Raw genomic sequence first — 17,891 nt, forward strand, 5'->3', positions numbered from 1 at the left:
CTGCCTTGGTCACCCGGACCACTCCCACATCCCTGACTGACCAAAACCTGGACCCCTCCCCCGCAGCCCCCCTCCCACCAAGTCCCCAAGAGAAGACCCTGTTGGTCTGGGGGAAGTCAGGAGAGCACCCCCAACCCCCCTCGTACCTTGTAGAAAGCCGGCAAGAAGGATGCCCACTCCCTCTTGCCCGCAGGCCCGACTTGTGCATCCAGGGATGCACCGGGGAGGGACCTAGGACTGGAGGGTGCATGCATGGTTTGAAGGAGTGGAGAGGAGGGAGTGGAGAGGGGGAGCCACTTGCTCCCCCAAGGTACTCTCACTCAGAGCTCTCTGGGACACTCTATCCTCCCCTTCCTTGCAGCATCTGCCATTCCTCTTCCTCTCCCCTCCCCCCACCTCTAAAGCAGAATCTAAGCCCACTGGCTACTGCCTTTCGGATGCTCAGCTAGGGCTTAATGTGTCAAATGACTGGAACTCTTCTGTCAGACCGATCCCTGGAGGGATGTCCACTTGCTTCTGCCTTGGAGCCCTCCAGGGATCGGTCTGACAGAAGAGTTCCAGTCATTTGACACATTAAGCCCTAGCTGAGCATCCGAAAGGCAGTAGCCAGTGGGCTTAGATTCTGCTTTAGAGGTGGGGGGAGGGGAGAGGAAGAGGAATGGCAGATGCTGCAAGGAAGGGGGGGGGGGGGTAGAGTGTCCCAGAGAGCTCTGAGTGAGAGTACCTTGGGGGAGCAAGTGGCTCTGGGCGCTGTCAGCACCTCTCCACTCCTTCAAACCATGCATGCACCCTCCAGTCCTAGGTCCCTCCCCGGTGCATCCCTGGATGCACGAGTCGGGCCTGCGGGCAAGAGGGAGTGGGCATCCTTCTTGCCGGCTTTCTACAAGGTACGAGGGGGGTTGGGGGTGCTCTCCTGACTTCCCCCAGACCAACAGGGTCTTCTCTTGGGGACTTGGTGGGGTGGTGGGAGGGGGGCTGCGGGGGAGGGGTCCAGGTTTTGGTCAGTCAGGGATGTGGGAGTGGTCCGGGTGGCCAAGGCAGAAGCAAGTGGACATCCCTCCTCGAGGAGAATGAAGACAGGTGGGGGGAAGTCGGAGATCCAGAGGAATGGCCGGGGGGGGGGCAGGAGGGGGATGGGGTTTCCGTGCGCTTCCCCTGGGTCTGCCTAAAGCACCCGTGCCATTGTGGCTCTAGGGCCGTGGTCCAATGATTGGCCGGATGGCCCCGTTATCTCGTTTCCTGATTGGCTGGGGGAACGTTCGGGGGCTCCGGATTCGAAGAGGGGGCGTGCCTCGCCCTGTCCTTCTCTGCGCGGGAGAAGATGCGCCGGGAGACTCGGAGCCTCAGTCGGCTCTGGACGGCGCGTCGGAGCAAGTTGCCTGGCTGAGCTTCTTGCCCCCGCGGCGGCTACTATGACGGCCACGTGCCTCCAGTTCATCGGCTTCGCCTCCAGTTTTTTGGGCTGGATCGCCCTCATTATAACCACGGCCACCAACGAGTGGGTCGTCACTTGCAGCTACAGCATTACCACCTGCAGGAAACTGGACGAGGTGGGCAACAAGGGGCTGTGGGCGGACTGCGTGATGTCCACCGGCCTCTATCACTGCAAGCCTTTAGCGGATATTCTTATCCTGCCAGGTAGGACCCGCCCTTCACTTTTTCCTTTCCCAAAGCTTGTACTTTCTAACCACATTGTGCATTTCACGTTGCTTAACTTATTGCATGGCCATACGCTATATTTTCTAAATTCAATACAAAAATATCCATGAATAATTTCCCTTCTGAAAATAATTCCCCCACGCCGAGCAATAAGATAAATGTGATAAATGTGCATAGGACTTCTGACTTTAGGTTTTAGTCCATAAACACTGATAAAACACCTTGTTTATTGCATAAACGCTGGAAAATCCCTCCTTTCCCAGTATTATTACACCCCTTCCCTTTCCTACCTCGGATCTTGCACTGTTTTTGTGCCTTTTCCCTGCTGATGACTCTTCAGTTGCACAAATATTTAATTAGAAAAGGTACCAGAAAAAAGGGTGAACATTCCTTTTTTGTACTGTTAGAGAACCCCTTAACACTTAACAGAAACATTGACAAACGAAGGCAGATAATTAGGATATGATCCTTGTCTACACCAGTTTAGAGAGTTGTGTGGGGACAGAAATCCTGCCCGTCCCTGCCAGGATCCTCTCAGTCCCCACCCATCTCTGCCAGGATCCTCTCCGTCCCCACCCGTCCTTGCCAGGATCCTCTCCGTCCCCGCCAGGATCCTCTCCGTCCCCACCCACCCGTCCCTGCCAGGATCCTCTCCGCCAGGATCCTCTCCGTCCTCACCCATCCCCGCAAGGAATTACCTCCATCCCCACCCGTCCCCATAAAAAGCAGCAATTGCTTCTGACAGGATCATCAATTCCACAGTTTCTTTTGTGTTTGCGCTGCTGTTTTCCTTGTGGAATCTCTTTGGTGGAACCCTTTTTTTGTTTTCTGTTCAGGTAATTAACTTATAAACCCCCTCTTTTACTAAGGCTGAAGTATCCATTATATTATATGGACGAACCCTGCTTCCAAAGCCTTCCATCCTCGTGGGAGTCCCATTGGCTAGAGGGGGGTCTTTGTGGGATTCCCGTGGGCCAGAGGGGAGTCCCCATGGGAGTCCCGTGGGCCAGAGGGGGGTCCCCGTGGGAGTTCCGTGGGTTAGGGGGGATTCCTGTGGGACTCCCGCGGGACCCGCGAGACTCCCGCGAACCCCGTTCCCGTGCAGACCTCTACACCAGTTCCACTGGGAGGCTGTTCCTATGGCTCACTGGTTGAGCTGCTGCCTCTACTTGTGACCCTGAGCAAGTCACTTAATCCTCCAGTGTCCACCACTTTGAAATGCCAAAGCAACAAAAAGGTGGTGTACAAGTCCTTTACTGTAAAGAAGTATTTTTTTTAGGTTACTGGTGAGTCTGTCCCCTTTCACTTTCACCCTATCCCTCCCAATTCCAGAGCTGCTTTTTTTTTTTTTTTTTTCAATTGCGACATGCCTTCTGTGTATTTAGGGCTCCTTTTACAAAGCCGGGCTAGCGGTTTAATGCGTGTAATAGTGCACGCTAAACCGCTGGCCGCGCTAGCCGCCACCGCCTCCTTTTGAGCAGGCGGTAGTTTTTCGGCCAGCGCGGAGGTTAGCCCGTGATGAAAAGTCGCGCACGTTAAACCCGCTAGTGCGGCTTTGTAAAAGGAGCCTTTAATGTTCAATCATTTTTATTGAGTTTTTTAAAAAATAAAATATACATAACAAAAATCTTATAAAGAATATCATCTCAACTCAGTTAATACATTGTAGATATATAAATTCTTTTTTTTTAAATAAATTCTTTATTCATTTTTACAACTTGCAACAAGTGCATCAGGAAATAACATTTGAACTTGGAAACATCAAAGAAAACAACAATCAATTATCATCACAATACAAACACGATAAAGTACCTCCCAACGCACCCTCCTCCCTTCCCATCCCCCTATTTATTAGCCTTCTGTGCATTTATGCTACCGAGCTATTTAAACATTTTCATCCTATTTCCCCTCTTCTGCCTTTCTTTCAAAGTACAATTAAAAAAAAAAAAAAACAACAACCCAAAAACAAGGGATAAAACAGGCCAGTAAGTCTAGAGAACAAGTCTCCCCTTACCTTGGGCTGTCTCTTCCCTTCACCCTTCTTTTTCAGGTAAGGGGAGACTTGTTCTCTAGACTTTCTTTCAAAGTATGCATAGTCTGTCCCCATATGCTCTATGACAAAGACTAGTGAATATTCTAGAAGCCACCCTCTGGACTGACTCCATCCTGTTTACTTCTTTTTGAAGGTGTGGTCCACCAGAACTGTACACAGTGCTCTAAATGAGGTTTCACCTGAAACTTATACAGAGGCATTCCCACCTTCTTTTTCCTGCTGGCCATTCCTCTTCCGTATGCAGTCATTGCCTTTTGCCATTGCCTTTTCTTCCTGTTTGGCCACCTTAAGATCATCACATATCATCACACCCAAGTCCTGCTCCTCTGCCATGCATAAAAGTTCTTTGCCCTCTAAACCAGTGTCTTCCCAAGTCGGTCCCGGAGTACCCCCTTGCCGGTTAGGTTTTCAAGATATTTAAAATGTATATGCATGAAAGGGATTTGCATATAATGGAGGCAGTGTATGCAAATCAGTCTCATGCACATGCATTGTGGATATCCTGAAAACCTGAATGGCAAAGGGGTACTCCAGGACCAACTTGGGAAACTGTACTTTTCTCTCTCTTGCACTTTTTAGCATTAAATCTTAATTGCTAAATTCTAGACTATTCTTCAACCTTTGCTAGGTCCCTCCTCATCACTTACAAAACACAGAAGGACTGAAGCCCTAAATATAATCAGTATATTTAAAATGTGTAATCTAATGTCCTGAAAAATATTTAATTGCCTTTCTCCTCTACAATATCCCAAAAGTCTTTTTTTTTTTCTCATGAAATTTATCTTGAGGAATTTGTGTAGTGTTTTAGTTCGGGTCTGAACGGACAAATGCCAAACTATTTCTTGATGCCATGGTTTTCTCTCATTTTGTTTTCTTGTCAGGCATTAAAGCGACTTTTCCACTACACCTTGTTGGGGTTTTTTTTGTAGTAAAACCAAAATATTTAATCTTAACCTTGAATTCTTATGCTGCCAGGATTGGGTGATTTGTTCTGGCCATTATTAAACTGCTCATTCTGGATATCTGGAATGTTTAAAGTATTCCTCGTCTTAAAGGAACACTGTAGGATGATGATGCTTGCAATGTTTCTAAGCTGAGACTGCTGCTTCCTATGGGTGCAAATCCCTTTCTGTTTCATCTCCCTCTGCACATAATGGTTTATTCCGGTTCTTGGATTGATATATAATGGAGCACTGTGAATTCATTGTTTTCACCGAACGATCAAAAATGTTTATTGTTTGTTTTAATTTTATGTATGTTGCTATTTGTAAATCCGCCCAGGAATAGGTGATTGAGAAATTTTTTAAATAAATAAAACAAGCTCATATTAGACTGCAGTCTATTTTTGGCTGGCTATGTCTCGATGGCCAAAGATATACCACCTTTTTAGGTTGTTGTCTGTGGCGCTGAACTTAGCCGGCTAATCCCGAGACCAGGATATTCAGCCTGAGATAGCTGGCCCATCCCCCGATGAATATTGGTGGATAGCCAGCGGTGTACTATTTAGATGACAGGGAGCCATTCCTAGCCAGTGAAATGGTGCTGACTATCGGGCCCAAAGTAATGAAAAGCAAAAAAATAAAAAAAAATAAAGCAGTGTCTCTCAAATTATCCCCCTCCCCCCTTTTATTAAACCGTGATAGCGGTTATTAGCACAGGGAGCTGCGCTGAATGCTTCACACTGCTCCCAACGCTTATAGGAACTCTAGCTCTCTGCGCTAATGATCGCTATTGCAGTTTAGTAAAAGGGGGGGGGGGAGGGGATATGTGCCACGATAGATTCCAGAATTTTATTTTTTAAAAATTCCTTTCATAAGTATACACTAGAATAGATGACACCTACGTCGCGTATGCAAGAGTCTGTAAATGGTATGAGCGTCTGTGTGCATAAGGATACATCCGCCCAGGCGTGATTGGTCCTTGAAAACGGACGTCAAGTCAATTAATTTTTTTATGCAGTACTTATCCTAACTTGAGCGACAAAGCAATCAAGGCTTTGGGAGCTTTGGATTTTCAGCTCTGACAGAAATTAAATTGGAAAAAAACAGAACGATTGCAGATGGCGGATGATGAAATAAATGCGTGCGTTCATGTCAACTATTGAGCTTTTGTTTTAAGTTAATTTGCACTGAAAAAACAAGGACATCCATCGCATGGATTAGCAATTCTATTCAATCTACTTTAGTTTCACTGTTGTTACAATTACCTATACATAGCTTAAAGAACTTTAAAGAACTTTAACTCTCAAATTGAATTATTTTTTTTTGGCTTTGCAATTTTATAATTTCAATAACAATGTGCCGCAAAAAACATTTGCTCCGTTCAGTGTGCTAGAGCTAAAAAAAACAAAACAAAACATGTTTTGAGGCTCCTATCCCCATTCACTTTTGATCCATCCCTTCCCATCCCTGCAGTAGTAATGACCTGTTTGTCCTCATCCCTGTGGATTTCCAGGAGTTTCCCATTGTCCCCATCTCTACTGCACACCCTTTCTGTTTATCACTTTTTGTATTTGGGAGAGGCTGAATGTTCCGTTCTAGTTTATTACTCCCATGCCCACATGTAAGAATGGCACACAGTTGACTTCCTGTATGGAAACTTCAGCAGAAAACAAACTGTACCCAGAGCAAAACACACTGAATGCCAAGGAGAAAGAACTGCTATCAGTTCGTCCAGGCATGGAAAAGTAACAACTTCTGCAGCACATCCTTCTCCCCCTCAGGGAAGAGCTAGAAACCCAAAATCTTTTCAAGGAGACTGCATACAGTAGTAATAATATAGTAAAGTCTCAATTATTTGACCTTCGCTAATTCGACCAGCTGGCATATCCAACTGACCCCCTCGGTGATGTCATTGCATTAAGAAATGTGGCTTCTCTTTTCTGTTTCCTGGCGTAGCACAGAAGGAAGTTTTGTACCCGAGACAATTAATTTTAGACCCGGAACCCTGCTTTTACTGCAAAACAGCAACGTTTTAGACCTGGGGCATTGATTTTTTTTTTTTTTTTGCTTTTGTTTATTCATTGTTTGAGGTATTACGATTTGTTTTTTGTATTATTTGACTTTTCCCTTGTATGACAATGGGTTGGTCATTTTTACATCAGAGAATTGAGACTACTGCAATTAAAAACCAAAACAACAACCCAAGGCTCAAGTAGAACATGTTTTCAAGTACTTGCCTTAGACCAGTGGTCTCAAACACGCGGCCCGGGGGCCACATGCGGCCCGCCAGGTACTATTTTGAGGCCCTCAGTATGTTTATCATAATCACAAAAGCAAAATAAAACAGTTTCTTGATCATATGTCTCTCTAGCTATAAATGACAATATTATTATTAAGACTTAGCCAAAAGGAAAGATTTATAAACTATAAAGAGTTTTACCTCATGCAAAATTGTCATTTCTTTAATAAGACATTAACTCTTTTTTTCTGAGGCTCTCCAAATACCTACAAATCCAAAATGTGGCCCTGTAAAGGGTTTGAGTTTGAGTCCACTGCCTTAGACAAAGAAATGCAGATGAGAAGCATGAACTTCTAATTCTTGCAGGGATATGGTAGAGTCTATTAGAGAGATCTCCAGCTGGTCCAGGGAATATTAACCTCCACCTTAGAGACAGGATAAGGGTGTTGCATTTCACTGTCCATCTTGCCCTGATTTCTGCATCCTGTTGCCGTTGACAGCTTATATCCAGGCATGTCGAGCCCTGATGATTGCAGCCTGTATTCTGGGCCTTCCGGCTGCCTTCCTGCTACTGTCAGCCCTGCCCTGCATCCGGATAGGCCATGAGCCTGGTGCTGTTAAACACAAACGCTTCAAAATGGGAGGAATCCTTGTCCTGGTTCAAGGTAACAAATCACACTCTTTCACATTTTCATTCTGTGGTCTGCTGTACTGAGGCTGGAAATCTGGACATGTAGCTTCCAAAATGATGTCTTGAAAATTAAATTTATTTATTATATATTGCTTGCAAGTAGAGGGTGAATGAAACTGAATCTGTGGTAGAAATTTGCTTCTTGGTTTTAGCTGATATTGAAACTGGTCCACCCTTCAACAGGAACAGACCCTACTCCCTCCCTCCCTGAATCAAAGGAGTCCCTTTCCTTCCTCCCTCTCCTATAAACAGAAGCCCCCATCCAAGACCCAACTTTAGCCCCCCCCCCCCCCCCCCCGGCCACCTTATATCCTGGTGGCCTAGTGACTAATTGTGGTAGGAACAATCCCCAGTCGCTCCTGCTGATGCTGTCTCTACAGTCAAAATGGCTGCTGCAAGGAGGTGGAGGGACTTATGGATGGGTCCAGCAGAGGCCATCTTCTGAGTGGCGTGGAAAGGGTAGATGTGAATCGCTTGTTCACTCTTTCTAAAAATACTAGGACTAGGGGAAATGCGACGAAGCTACTACGTAGTAGATTTAAAACAAACTGGAGAAAATATTTCTTCACACAATATGTAATTAAACTCTGGAATTCGTTGCCGGAGAATGTGGTGAAATCAGTTAGCTTAGCGGGGTTTTAAAAAGGCTCAGATAATTTCCTAAAAGAGAAGTCCATAGGCCATTATTGAGATGGCTGGGGGAAATCCACTGCTTATTCCTAGTAATCTGTTTTACTACTTGGAACCTGGATTAGCCATTGTTGGAAACAGGATGCTGGGATTGGTGATCTATCCCAGTACAGCAATCTTTATGTTCTTATGTGAACGAAATATAGGAGAATGAAGCCATTGTGACATCACTGATGAGGTTGGCTCTTAGGCACTGGTGGAATGAGGCATTATGACATCACAGTACCAGCTCTGGTTATCAGAGGCTGAAATTTTTCACACTATTTATTAATTCATTCAATTTTCTATACTGTTCTCCCAGGGGAGTTCAGAACAGTTTAGATGGATTTATTCAAGTATGTAAGCCCAGTGGGCTCACAATCTGTCTAATGTACCTGGGGGGCAGTGGGAGGATTAAGTGACTTTCCCAGGGCCGCAAGGAGCAGTGTGAGTTTGAACCCACAACCTCAGGGTGCTGAGACTGTAGCTTTAACCACTGCTCCACACTCTCCCCCTCAGAGAGCCCACCTAGAATATGTCCACTCCACTCCTTATTTCTCATGTTCTGGATGCCATAGGCTTGATTTTAAAATGAATTTCCAAGCATATCTTGATAGGATAGATACACTGTAACACAGTGGTATAGAGAGGGAGATTGGCACATGGGGCAGTGGTGCCTGGCATCACCACGCCATGCGCCCTTCACTCTTCCTTGATGCTTGAGTGCTCCTCGCCCCCACGTACCTCTTGACATGTTTGCTGGCACGAGCAGCTCTTCCACGTGCCTCGGCTCCCTTCTGACGTCACGTCCTGGTCCCATGACATGGAATTGACATCAGAAGGGAGCCGAGGCTAGCATGAACAGCAAGTGAAAGATTTAAAGAGGTATGGGGGGAGGAGGAGAGGCACCAACACCCCTGTGAAGATAGCACCCAGGGCGGTCCGTCACCCCTACTACTATGAATTATTTCTATAGTGCTACCAGACGTACGCAGCGCTGTACAGAGTCACAAAGAAGACAGTCCCTGCATGAAAGAGCTTACAGACAAACAGGATGTCATGGATACAGTTAAGGGGAACAATTAATCTGCTGGCTGGGTTGGAGGGCAGTGGGGAGTACAGCACAATCAAGCCATTGTGACATCACTGATGAGGTTGGCTCTTATTGGTGGAATGAGGCATTATGACATCACAATCTCAGCTTTGCTTCCCAAAGACTGAAACCACCTTATATGCCAGCGCTGTAACATCTAAGAAAGCTGTCTTTGGCACGATGTGCTCCAAATACCCTGGCTTACAAGTGAGGTTCATTACTGTGGCAATATGTGCAAACGAACCCATTTGGAGATACTGGGCCTGATATTTAGTTGTTGGCAATCGGTGTTCTATTGTCCGCCTCTGGCGTTATCCCTGGAAATTCAATGTCGTGCCTGGGCTCTAGCACTGAATTTCTAGGAATATGGTGCTGGCAAAAATAAAACAGGTTTCAGTGCAATATTCAGCTGTAGGACTGATTTTTATACGTCTGTGCGGTTACCTTGGCCTGTTAAGTGCTGGATATCGGCACTTAACTGGGCAAATTCTGACTCCACCCCCACCCACCCTGGAATGCCCCTAAAATTGCCAGTTTCAAGTTGGGTGTTAACCAAACATTTTCAGTGGCAATATCCAGGTAAGTGCCAATAATCTGCACCTAACTGACCAAAGACTGTAAATAGCATTGTATAGAAGCTGGGTTTGGATGGGTGCTAACTAGACATTTCCAGCAGCACTTTCCAGTTTAAGTGACCGGTTATCCCTGAACAAATAATTGAATTGGCCAGGAGCTGTTTCTGGCTGGTTAGATCACTTTGAATATTGGCCCTATTGCCCCTACTTGAACTGTTTCAAATACTCCTGGATAAAGAAAACTGCAATTTCTGTAGTATGTTGTATATCCGAAGCAAAGGTTTAAACATACCTATAAAATAAAACGAACCTTGAACCTTTGCTCCAAAGCATAGATGCAAAAGATACTGTAAGAAAATTTCAGCGTGTTTAAATAGCGCTTGGGACACTGTCCAGTCCATCACTGTAAGTGAAAACAATGTGGCATCATCTAGACCAGTGTTCTTCAACCACCGGTCCATGGACCGGTGCCGGTCCACAGAAATTTGCTGCCTGTCCACAGGGCCGGCATGTGCATCAGGCCCAAAACTGTGTTCTTCAACTGCCGGTCTGCGGTGCGATCGATGCGTTGTTAATAAGATTATATTGTGTGTGTATATGAAAAATAAATGGAAAAATAGTGTTAGAATTAGGACTATGGGGGCGGGGTGGAGATTGGGTAGAGATGGGCAGGGTCTGGCCCACGACTTAGCCCAGTGTTCTTCAACCGCCAGTCTGCGGACCGATGCCGGTCCACAAAATAATTCTTTTATTTCTGCCGGTCCATAGGTGTAAAAAGGTTGAAGAACACTGAATTAGACCATCTCTTTGATCAGATCTGGCTGGGCCTCTGCGTGGGCGGATCGCCGGACTTGATGGACCTAAGGCCTGATCCGGAGATGGCAGTTTTTATGTTCTTATGCTATCAATAGCCTGGGTTAAGAAAACTACCAATGAAGGTCACTGTGAAGACAAACATGAAAATAATTGCAGAGGTCCATGCCTATACATGTTGATTACTCAACAGTTCCCAAATTATCCCACGAATATTACCTGGATGGGAGGGTGGCAAGTAGAGGTCTACACGGGAATGGGGATCGCGGGAATCCTGCGGGATCCCATGGGAATCCCCCCATAACCCACGGGGACCCCCCTCTGGCCCACGGGACTCCATGGCGACTTCCCTCTAGCCAACAGGACTCCCACGGGGATGGAAAGCTTTGGAAGCAGGGTTTGTCCATATAATATAATGGACACGTCAGCCTTAGTAAAAGAGGGGGGGGGGGTTATAAGTTAATTAACTGAACAGAAAACAAAAAAAAGGTTCCACCAAAGAGATTCCACAAGGAAACAGCAGCACAAACACAAAAGAAACTGTGGAATTGATGATCCTGTCAGAAGTAATTGCTGCTTTTTATGGGGACGGGCGGGGATGGAGGTAATTCCTTGCGGGGACGGGTGGGGACGGAGAGGATCCTGACGGAGACGGGTGGGGATGGAGAGGATCCTGGCAGGGATGGGTGGGGATGGAGAGGATCCTGGCGGGGACGGGTGGGGATGGGAGGGATTTCTGTCCCCGCGCAACTCTCTAGTGGCAAGATGGAAACCCCTGCATAGTGTTTTTCAAGGAAATACTCGGGGAACACTGCGCGAATATAGAGAAGAGTTTTGTCATCTAAGGAAACCAAAGGGAATCTTTTGGTCTCAATTGCATAAAACAAATAACAGGCAATTTTATAAGGCAGTGTCTTGCAAACTTTCCGGCCGGCGGCACACTAAACCCAGTGCCTCGGTCGGAAGGCACCCGGAAGTGCACGGAGGCCCATCTGGCCGCGACCTGCTTCGGTGGAGGGATCTGGGAAGAGGGGAGGTGTGGGGAGAGGAAGAGAGATGCTGGCGAGGAGGAGAGTCATCCAGGCCAGCCAAGTGTCTACGGGACGTGCTTCTCGCCATGAGAGGCACATCTTGTAGGAAGTCAGCTGGCGCGGTTGACTCTCCTCCTCGCCAGTGTGTCAAATCTCAGGAGGCACACAGTTTGCACTGCTATAAGGCATGCCTCACATAAAGTGCCAATATGCATTGTAGTTTATAGAACCTTGGTTTACGCTTTGGTTTACGCCTCTCTCTGAGATTCTCGGCGAGAACGAGAGCCAGAAGGCCTTGAGCATGCGCAGATGCTTAAGGCCCAGTCAGAAGAGAGGCATGATCTTCGGGCACCGGCACCTCCTGTGGGTTGGTGCTGCGTGCCAGTGCCACATTGGGGGGTAAGCTTTCAGTTTGGGCGGGCGGGGGATGCTAGTTCACGTGGGGGGGGGGGCCATGCTGGTTTGCAGGGGGGGCGATGCCAGTTAGCAGGTGGGGGGACTCGCAAATCAAGTCAATGCTCGGTTTGCGAGTCACGATTTGCGAAAATGTTTTGCTCGTCTTGTAAACCGAGGTTTGACTGTAGTTGCACAAATAAGCCTGATTGGCTTTATTAATTGACAGTTATGTGTAAGAGCTAGTCACTGTTTTATAAACTTGGCACATATGTTGCTTAGCATGTAAGTGGACTGTACCCATGGGCTGAGCATGGTCATGCCTAGCTATGCACACAACTTATAAAATACTATCCATTGTACGCATTGCAAGGTGCATATAGGAATGCCAATTTATGTCAACCATTGACTTGGGCACACCCAATTGGATTAGTACTAGTTTCTATAATTGGTTAGGCAGCCCTAACACATTATCAGGTTATTGGGTCAATATTGTGCTGTATTATACTTATTATCACAATTTTGATTGTATGCTAAAGTGTTTTCTATACACGTTCTAAATTTTAATTGTTCTCCGCCTTGTACTCGATGGTTAATTTGAGGTTGCTGGGAGGAAAACTCAGGAGCAATATTAGGAAATTATTTTTCACTGAGAGGGGGGTGGGTGCCTGGAATGCCCTCCCGAGGGAAGGGGTGGAAAGGAAAACGGCGATGGAATTCAAAAAAACGTGAGATAAACATAGAGGATCTCTTATTAGAAAACAAAAGATGTAAATTAAAGAACTAAGACCAGTGCTGAACAGACTTTCACGGTCTGTGTCCCATGTGTGGTGATTTGGTGTAGGATGGGCTGGGAAGGACATCAATGGGAACTCCAGTAACTTGGAACATGAGGATGTTACTGGCCAGACTTTATGGTAGATATCCTGCAAACAGGATGGTTGGATAGGCTGGAGAGAGCTTGGACGGCAACTTCAGCATTTGGAACCTGGGACAACACCAGGTGGACTTTACAGAAATATCAAAGAAGAGACAAGTTAATTTAATCATATGTTTTTAATGGGTAGAACTAATGGGCAGACTGGATGGACCGTTCAGGTCTTTATCTGCCGTCATTTACTATGTTACCTGGCAGAAACCCAAAGAGTAGCAACATTCCAGAGCTCATATTGTGATGTCATAATGCCTCATTCCACAAGTGCCTAAGAGCCAACCTCAGCAGTGATGTCACAATGGCTTGATTAGATGTCAACTTCAGCATTTGGAACTTAGGGCAATATCAGGTGGACTTTACAGTCTACGATCCAGAAATATCAAAGAAGAGACAAGTTAATCTAATTAAGTATTTGTAATGGATATAACTAATGGGCAGACTGGATGGACTGTTCAGGTCTTTATCTGCCGTCATTTACTATGTTACTATGTTACCTGGCAGAAACCCAAAGAGTAGCAACATTCCAGAGCTGAGATTGTGATGTCATTATGTCTCATTCAACCAATGCCTAAGATCCAACCTCAGCAGTGATGTCACAATGGCTTGATTAGATGGCAACTTCAGCATTTGGAACCCTGGACATTACTAGGTGGACTTTACAGTCTATGACCTAGAAATATCAAAGAAGAGACAAGTTAATCTAATCATGTATTTTTAATGGGTTTAACTAATGGGCAGACTGGATGGACCGTTCAGGTCTTTATCTGCCGTCATTTACTATGTTACCTGGCAGAAACCCAAAGAGTAGCAATATTCCAGAGCTTAGATTGTGATGTCATAATGTCTCATTCCACCAATACCAACCTCAGCAGTGATGTCACAATGGCTTGATTAGATGTCAACTTCAGCATTTGGAACCTAGGGCAATACCAGGTAGTCTATGATCCAGAAATGTCAAAGAAGAGACAAGTTAATCTAATCATGTATTTTTTAGTGGGTATAACTAATGGACAAACTGGATGGACTGGATGCCGTCATTTACTATGTTACTATGTTAAGTGGATTATAAATGCCTAAATTAAATGATATTAAATAATAGAATTGACACTAACCCCCACTTTTACAAAATCACAGAAGAGGTTTTTAGTGCTGGCCGGCGCGCTGAATGCTCTGCACGTTTCTGACGCTCATAGGATCTCTATGACCGTTGGAGCAGCGCAGAGCATTCAGCACGCCGGCTGGCGCTAAAATCCTTTTGCGTGGTTTTGTAAAAGGGGGGGGTAAGTTCTTTGTAGCCCCTTAATTTAGGTGCCACTTTATGGAACTGCCCCACACAGCTTTATCACCCTGTTAACACCATCCCTGTGGTAAAGCATGGCGACGGCAGCATTATTTTATGGAAAGGCTTTGCTCCTGTAGCAGGAACAGAGAGGCTTGGAAAGATGCAGGCAGATCTTGGAGGACAACCTGTTCATCTGGGACTGGGAGAGAAAATTGCAGGACAGGGATTCTAAGCATAAAGCCAAAGTACCAATGAGTAACTCGGCGTGAAGACCCTAAATGCCTTTGAGATGTCAGGGTTTCCGCAGCTGGCATTGTGCTTGTTGCAGGTTATCGGGTCTCGCTTCTTCTTGGTCAGGTAGAAACCAACGTTTCGGACACCATTCTGTGGCTTTCTTCAGGGTATGCTCTGAAGTCTGCAGTGTGACTGTGTGTGTTCCCAAACCTGTCCTAGGGGACCCCCAGCCAGTCAGGTTTTCCAGATATCCCTAATGAATATGTATGAGAGAGATTTGCATATCTTTCACTTCCATTATATGCAAATCTCTCTCATGCATATTCATTAGGGATATCTTGAAAACCTGACTGGCTGGGGGTCCCCCAGGACAGGTTTGGGAACCACTGGTGTAAATAGTGGGTTCACTGACCTGATGGGGAGCAGGGCAGTCCACCGATTTGAATTTTGGCGGGAAAGTCAGTTGGTCAGAAATTTGAGTTTTGAAGTGAAAGTCCATAGATGTTCTTCCTGTGGAGCTGTGCACAATGCCAGCTGCGGAAAAACCCCTGAGAGAACATCTAACCCAGATCAGCAGGGAGAAGGAACATATTTAAAGCTACCAGAGAAGAGACTTTCTCCATTCTTTGGACATTCACAACAAAAATTCAAATAGCATTGGCTGAAACGTTGGTTTCTACCTGACCAAGACGCAGCGACACCCGGAAACCTGCAACAAGCACAATGCCAGCTGCGGAAACCCTGAGAGAATAGAGCTTCAATGTTGAAGAAGCCCAGACATGGCTTGGCATTGAATATCCAGGATAATGCTAGTAATGGTTATCGTCACTGACTGGATATTTACCCCTAAATTGTTCACACAAGCTTTAGTTTCTTCATTTTTTTATGCCATCAGTAGTTTTTGACAGAATTGGGCCTGCTGTGCCTGTTTCAATCCTTTATATAATGAATTCATCGCTGTCATTAGAACTCTTTGATGGATTTAGCCCTACTGTGCAATACGGCCTATTTTTAGCCCTCTGTACAATGTGTTCTAATGCTTGAATCATCCTTACAAGAGAGTTCCATTCAGTTTCCGTTACGTGCTGGGAAAAGCCCAGGTGATTAAGCCTGAAGACTCATACCGGGTCTTTTATTTTAACCAAAATTTTTCTTCTGTTTTGTGTCAATGGAAAAAAAAAAAGCTTAGCATCTCTTGACTGTCTCCGGCCGCACTGCACCGGGAGAACATGAACTTATCAGATCTTAGAAGTTAAGCAGATTGGGCTTTGCTAAGTTGTAGATGAGAACCCAACAAGGGAAGACTGGATGGATGCTACGGCTGCAGAAAGCAATGGCAGATCTCTGCAAGATCCCAGAGAATCACAGTTACTGTGGAGAGCTGTCGTTGTTAAATCTGTAATAAATGTATTTATTTACCGTATTTTTCGGTTTATAAGACGCACCTGACCATAAGACGCACCTATGTGTAGAGAAGGAAAAACCAAGAAAAAAAAATTTGGTTCAGAATTTTTTTTCTTGGTTTTTCCTCCTCTACATGTAGGTGCGTCTGGTGGTAGGCATCCCCCCATATCTTTTTTAAATGCTGGTGGTCCAGCGCGGTCTTGTCAGCTTTCCGTGCTCCTGCTGGACACCTGCCTCCTTTGTTGCTGTAGAGCAGCGAATAAGGTAGGAGCGTGAGTTTTTCGTTTCCTGCCTGGTTCTGCGCCGCTCTGTGAATGACTGCCGTTCTCGCAAATTGGCAGCCATTCATGGAGTGGTGCGGGACCAGGCAGGAAGCAAAAAGCTTGCACTCCTGCCTTATTTGCCACTCTGCAGCAACAAAGGAGGCAGCCATCCAGCAGAAGCGTGGAAAGTTCCTAGCGAGACCGCGCTGGACCACTGGCATTTAAAAAAAAGGTACCGGGGCGGGGGGGGGGAGGTGTTTAAAAAATTGTATTCGCTCCATAAGATGCACCCACTTTTCCACCCCCTTTTTTTTGGGGGGGGGGAGGAGTGCATCTTATGGAGTGAAAAATACGGTATTTCGTTTTCTATCCAGGTTACAGGTTATAATTTGCCATAGTTAACCAGTCCAGGTTGTTCGGTTCACCTTGTTATTTCAGAGGGAAGAAGCATCTAACAGTGATGATGTAATTATTGATATTTAAATCCATACACCCCCCCCTCTTAAAGGTCCCTCCATATCACATCTCAAAACTTACTTGCTATTCCATCCTTGAGACACATCAATACGATGTGCTCGAAGATTTTCACAGTTACAGCTCCTACCCTCTGGAATGCTACGCCGAACTACTTAAGAGAAGACACATCTTTAACTGACTTCAAGTCCAAATTAAAAACCTACCTGTTTAAGGACGCTTTTAAGGTCCTGTTAAGGAAGTGACTTTTCTGACTTTTGTTGACTTACCTGACACCTGATCCCTATCCTTGTGTTCTTCCCATTTGTGCTTTTAACTTTAAATAATGTACTTCTACCAGTTTCCTCTTGTTCCAGATTTTTCTATTTGTCCTGTCAAGTCTTTGTATTTATAAATATATGTACTTTTTAACCTTTGGATGTACACCGCCTTGAAATTTAATAAACCTTGACACTTAAAACTGGTCTTATAAATAGCTGTGTTTTCAAACATGTCTCCCCAGCGTTTTGTACCATCGTTTCCACCATCTGGTTCCCTGTGTCCACTCACCGTGAGACCACCATTGTACACTTTGGATATTCTCTGTATGCGGGCTGGATTGGAGCTGCGCTCTTGGTTTTTGGTGGGGCGGTCATTGTTTGCTGCTCAGGAGAATCGGAGGCATTTGGTGAAAATCGATTTTACTACACCTCTCAAGGGTCTTCCTCGACTCATGCCAAGAGTGCCAATGTATAAGGAGCTACGGGACAGAATCTCTTCAAAAGCTGACCGCCCTGGCCCTAAATTTGATGGTATCGCTTTGGTTTTCTTTTGAGTTTGTCAAGGATGCATAGTACAAAACTGAAAATGTATTACAATACAATAATAGTATCATTTCTCTATGTTGGGTCATTTTAAAAGCACACATGTAGAAACAGTAGCATTTATGTATGCAAATGCATGTATATGTAAAATGGTGATTTTAGAAAGCCGCTATTTAAACATTTAAATAGCCATGACACCAAGATTTCAAGGAGGCTTGGTTTCAATGGGCTGAAAAGGTATGCAATATATTTCTCATTTTACAGTGGGAATATAGATATACTTTCATACCTTTCTTTCTCAGTGCTTGCCCTTGCAAATGCCAGCTACCTGATTTTATGG

At 45.4% G+C, this 17,891-nt stretch overlaps 1 protein-coding gene across 1 annotated transcript; it reads left to right on the forward strand.

The window, feature by feature from the left end:
• The first annotated feature begins 1,294 nt into the window (after positions 1–1,294).
• Positions 1,295–17,625, forward strand: CLDN11 (claudin 11). Its single transcript, XM_033959349.1, has 3 exons — positions 1,295–1,638; positions 7,393–7,557; positions 17,251–17,625. The coding sequence occupies exons 1-3, from the start codon at positions 1,413–1,415 to the stop codon at positions 17,481–17,483; spliced, it is 624 nt and encodes a 207-aa protein (XP_033815240.1). The 5' UTR covers positions 1,295–1,412; the 3' UTR covers positions 17,484–17,625.
• Positions 17,626–17,891: the final 266 nt, after the last annotated feature.

The sequence above is a fragment of the Geotrypetes seraphini genome, chromosome 9 (genome assembly GCF_902459505.1).
Source record: "Geotrypetes seraphini chromosome 9, aGeoSer1.1, whole genome shotgun sequence".
Classification (NCBI taxonomy): domain Eukaryota; kingdom Metazoa; phylum Chordata; class Amphibia; order Gymnophiona; family Dermophiidae; genus Geotrypetes; species Geotrypetes seraphini.